At 42.1% G+C, this 4,726-nt stretch overlaps 1 protein-coding gene across 1 annotated transcript; it reads left to right on the top strand.

Moving 5' to 3' along the window:
• The first annotated feature begins 581 nt into the window (after positions 1-581).
• Positions 582-1,436, top strand: LOC113912836 (coiled-coil-helix-coiled-coil-helix domain-containing protein 2-like). Its single transcript, XM_035723971.1, has one exon. The coding sequence runs from the start codon at positions 658-660 to the stop codon at positions 1,123-1,125; it is 468 nt and encodes a 155-aa protein (XP_035579864.1). The 5' UTR covers positions 582-657; the 3' UTR covers positions 1,126-1,436.
• Positions 1,437-4,726: the final 3,290 nt, after the last annotated feature.

Here is a 4,726-nt window from a genome sequence, read left to right as displayed (position 1 = left end):
TGAGGGCCTGAATAGAAACAAAGGTGGAGGAAGGAGGGATTCACCCCTTTTTTGTTTCCTGCCTGCCTGTTGAGCAGTGACATCTCATCTTATCTTCTCCTGCCCTCAGACTGGGATTTACACCATTGGTTCTCAGGCCTTCAGACCCGAACTGAACTGCGCCACTTGCTTTCTTGGGTCTCCAGCTTGCTGATGGCAGATCGTGGGACTTCTCAGCCTCCATAATCACATGAGCCAATTCCTCATAATAAATCTTTTCTATATAAATAAATATACGCATACACACAGACATATATCCATCTCCTACCGGTTCTATTTCTCTGGAGAACCCTGATACACCATCCCAGCAGCATCCGGCTTATGGATCCCCTTGTCGGCAGCAGAGGGTCTCACCAATGGTGCTGAGAAGTTTGGAGGCAGAATGATGAAGTGATCAACAGCACAGGTTCTGACGTCAGATTGCCTTGGTTCCCGCTGTAGCTGTTCTTATCAACCGTGTGAAATTATTTAACTCCTCTATGCCTTGCTTTCCTCATTTGTGGGATGGAAATACTAAACAAAAATAGTGCCTCCAGCTCCGTTTTCCGTTCTGCAGAAGGCGCTGGGGTCTCGGCCGAATCTCGGATTTCTAGACCCTGAGCTACTCTGCAAGTCACCATGCCGCGTGGAAGTCGGAGCCGCACCTCCCGCATGGCCCCTCCGGCCAGCCGGGCACCTCAGATGAGAGTGGCACCTAGACCAGCGCCAGCAGCTCAGCCTCCGGCAGCGGCTCCACCAGCTGCTGTTGGCTCACCTGCTGCTGTGCCCCGGCAGCCAGGGCTCATGGTCCAGATGGCAACCACTGCAGCTGGCGTGGCTGTGGGCTCTGCTGTCGGGCACACGATAGGTCATGCCATCACTGGGGGCTTCAGTGGAGGAGGCAATGCTGAGCCTCCAAGGCCTGACATCACTTACCAGGAGCCTCAGGAAACCCAGCCAGCATACCAGGAGCAGCAGCAGTTTGGCCCATGCCACTATGAGATGAAACAGTTTCTGGAGTGTGCCCAGAACCAGGGTGACCTGAAGCATTGTGAAGGTTTCAGCGAGGTGCTGAAACAGTGCAGATTTGCAAATGGATTAGCCTAATCAAGAAGTTCAAATTGAAGATAAGGAAAATCATCTCTCATAACCAAGTTAATTTAGCATAAAAATATAATTGATGGTGAATGGTGAATAGATAAAGTGTAAAACCACCAGTTAAGCTTCTCCTTCATCATTAAATACAGCTTTCTTCAGAATTGGAATAAAAAAGGTTGTTCTTACTGTATAGAAGTTCATTGAGATGGTTTGAATTTGGGATTGGGCAGATATTTGTGTGCCTCCTTAAATCACCTTTTGTGATGTTCTCATTTGTGAATTAGAATAAAGTGATTTTCTCCCAAAAAAAAAAAAAAAAAGTGCCTCCAGGGACACCTGGGTGGCTCAGTCGGTTAAGCGTCTGCCTTCGGCTCAGGTCATGATCCCAGGGTCCTGGGATGGAGTCCCATATCCCGCTCCTTGCTCAGTGGGGAGCCTGCTCTCCCTCTCCCTCTGCCTGACGCTCCCCCTGCTTGTGCTCTCTCTCTGACAAATAAATTTAAAAAAAATAGTGCTTCCATCTACAGAGTTATTGAAAGAATGATTTAGTTCTTAAAAAGCTTTTAGTATAGTATCTGGCACATAGCATAGAGGTGGTTACATTTCTTATTTTCCTATAGGTGAAGGTGGAAGGCTTGAAGGTGTTACCCCTAAAAGTAAAAACTGCTAGGTGCTTTACCAGCAAAAAATGGGTTTGTTTGGAAATAAAAGAATTGCACTTGGAAGCAAACAAACCCCAGCAAAACTGTAGGCAGGTATGGAGAACAAAAGAGAGGTATGCTTTTTTTAAGGAGAAAAAGGGTAAGTTGGAAAGGCTGTTATAAACTAAAAGTCCATTGGAGTAAACTGGGAGTTCCACGTATAGTAGCTTCTCATTGGCTGAGTTGTTGCAGGGGAGTTGCGGGCGGCATGGATAAGGAAAGCCTTTCTTCTTCCAGCTCGGAGAGTAAAGTAGTACCACGTGCAAAGGCAGGTCCTGTTGGGTCTTCCTGTTGGGTCTGCAATTTACTAGGAATGGTAGGGCATGAGAGCTCCCCCTGCGGCGCTTCCAGACTCCGTTATTAATATTCACAAAGGGTTTTGAGCAAGAGAGTAATGAGATCCGGTTTCTACTTTTGCACGTCAGTCTGTGACTGAGGGTGGAGGAGGTAGGTTTGACCAGTAAAGAGACTTCTAGATCCCTTCATTCAGCAAACTTTGATTCTAGACAATGTGATGGGCGCTGGGAGAGTCGCTGTTGTCACCACGTGGCAATGGATTCTGCACCAAGTCCCAACCTGAATTTTTCCCAACTTTGCTAAGACTGTCCTTCCAAAATCTTCTTCTCCAGGTGGATAGACTCAGTTCCAGACCTGGATCTTTTTTAGTTACCTGGCAAGTAAAGAAGACACGGAACTGGAAGTTGAGACCTGGATTCTGATCCTCATCTGGAAATAGAGGCAGTCACATCTGCCCTAAGGACCTCACGGAATTGCTGATGAACATAAGATACTTGACATGGGAGCCTGAGGAAAGACTAAACTCCTACTCTGGGTTGGTTGGTTGTTTTCTTTATTTTTTGTGTTTTAAACAAAAATAATATACCCACATGGACAAAAATTCAAACAGTACAATAAGACATAAAATTAGAAATTAAAGTCTCCTGCTCACTCCACCCTCGACCTACATTCTCTCTCCACAAAAGGTAGCCATTAGTAACAACTTTTCACTTATCCTCCCTGAAAAAGCTTTTCTTGCATATATCTGCATTTTACATGTATATGTATTTAAAAGTTTACACAAATGGTTATCATGGAGGTTTTAACCCATAAATGTGAAATTCTTTGACATTCATCCCAAATGAATGACTCAAAAAGTGGAGTCTAAATCCCCTCCCCTTGAATCTGGGCTTATTGACTGCTTGACCAATAGAATATGGTAGAAGTGATGTGGTGCCCGGTTCTTGGCACTTCCGGCCTCGAGATGTTTATTCCCAGCCACCATGCTATGAGGAAGCCAAGAAACCACACGGAGAGGCCACATGTGGGTGTTCCAGGTGACAGTCAACATCAACTGCCAGACATGTGAATGAGAAAACCTTCAGATGATTCCAGCCCGCAAATGTCAGGTCACCCCCAGTCTTGAAGCCATTCCAGCTGACTCCAGGTGGAGCAGAGACAAGCAGGCCCCATCAAACCCTCCAAGCTTACAGATTTATGAGCAAAACTCATGGTTGCTGTAGTTTGAAGCCAATGAGTTTGGGATGGTCCTTATACAGCAACAGATAACTGGACCAGTGATCATATTTTACCCACTTCTATGAAATTCCTTTTTTGCTTTAATAAAAAATCTTGGAGATCTTTCAACAATATATACATGTCTAAATTGTTCATTTTAATTATCTAATCCTCCATTTTATGGGTATTTCATATTAAATCAATCAATATCCTGTTGATGGGTATTTAGATCATTTCCAGTTTTTTTTCCATTTCAAACAATACTGCAATGAGCATTTTAGCATACTTTGGGGGTATATCTGTAGAATAAGTTTCTAACGGTTAAATGTTGGATAAAAAGGAATCAGCATGTGAAATCTTGATAACTATCACCAAATTCCATAAAATTCCAAATTCCCTTCCCCACAAAAGTAATAAAGGCTCCAGCACCTTACACTCTTACCTGAATAAAACTGGGATTCTCTAAGGAAGAAAGATGAGGAGAAGCCTGTTATTCCTCTGGGGCCATCCTACCTTTATATACCTGAAGTGATATATAGTTATTTTCCAAAATTAACTAAATGGAATTTGTTTCATGTATTTTCAAGGAATATAAACCAGAATGCTCTCAATCATAATTAAAGAAATGCCAACAGAAGAATAAATTTTAATATATTTATCCACTTAAAATAACAATAATTTAAAAATTACATGCCAACATATTTTTATAAAAATAACTGTATTTTTCAAAACAAAAAATTTAGTGAGCAAAAAGACATTGTTTTATATTTTTGCAAATTAATTTCTGGCTTGATAGAAGAAAGTTGGACTCTCGTGTCTGCTTTTGTATTCAACATGCTGCAATATGTTTTTTCTTTTTGACATAAATTTAAAAAAAAATTCAACCCCACACAAATAATGTACATGAAAAAGGGGAAAATATTTTAATAGCTTTTTCCAATAACTGTAAATATTCTACTCTGATATTACACTAAAACTTGACAAGTGTTAGAAAACCACAGGCCCAAAATGGAGTCACTTATGCTACACCACACCACCAAACGAGGGCTTAATACCTAACCTACTCAGAGTGTCAAACTCCCTCAGAAATAAAGTATTACCTGGTCAGTCTGGAATTTTCTGATCAGTGCCAATAGGGCAATCTGTCACATGTGCCCTCTTCATCCCTCAAAGGAAGATGAGATAATTCACCTAAGACCCAATTTGTCTGCAATGGAAGGTGACCTCACCCAAAATAAGCCTTTTTTTCTGTTTATAACTTTCTTGTCCTGCCTTTAGAAGCCCATCCCTTTCTGTAGCCCTTTGGAAGTCCTCCCTACTTGCTAGATAAGATACTGCCCGATTCATGAATCATTTAATAAAGCCAATTAGATCTTTAAAATTTAGTCAGCTGA

This window comes from Zalophus californianus, chromosome 14 (genome assembly GCF_009762305.2).
Source record: "Zalophus californianus isolate mZalCal1 chromosome 14, mZalCal1.pri.v2, whole genome shotgun sequence".
Classification (NCBI taxonomy): Eukaryota; Metazoa; Chordata; class Mammalia; order Carnivora; family Otariidae; genus Zalophus; species Zalophus californianus.
The sequence above is the reverse complement of the archived record's forward strand: the minus strand, read 5'-3'. Positions and strand labels throughout refer to the sequence as shown.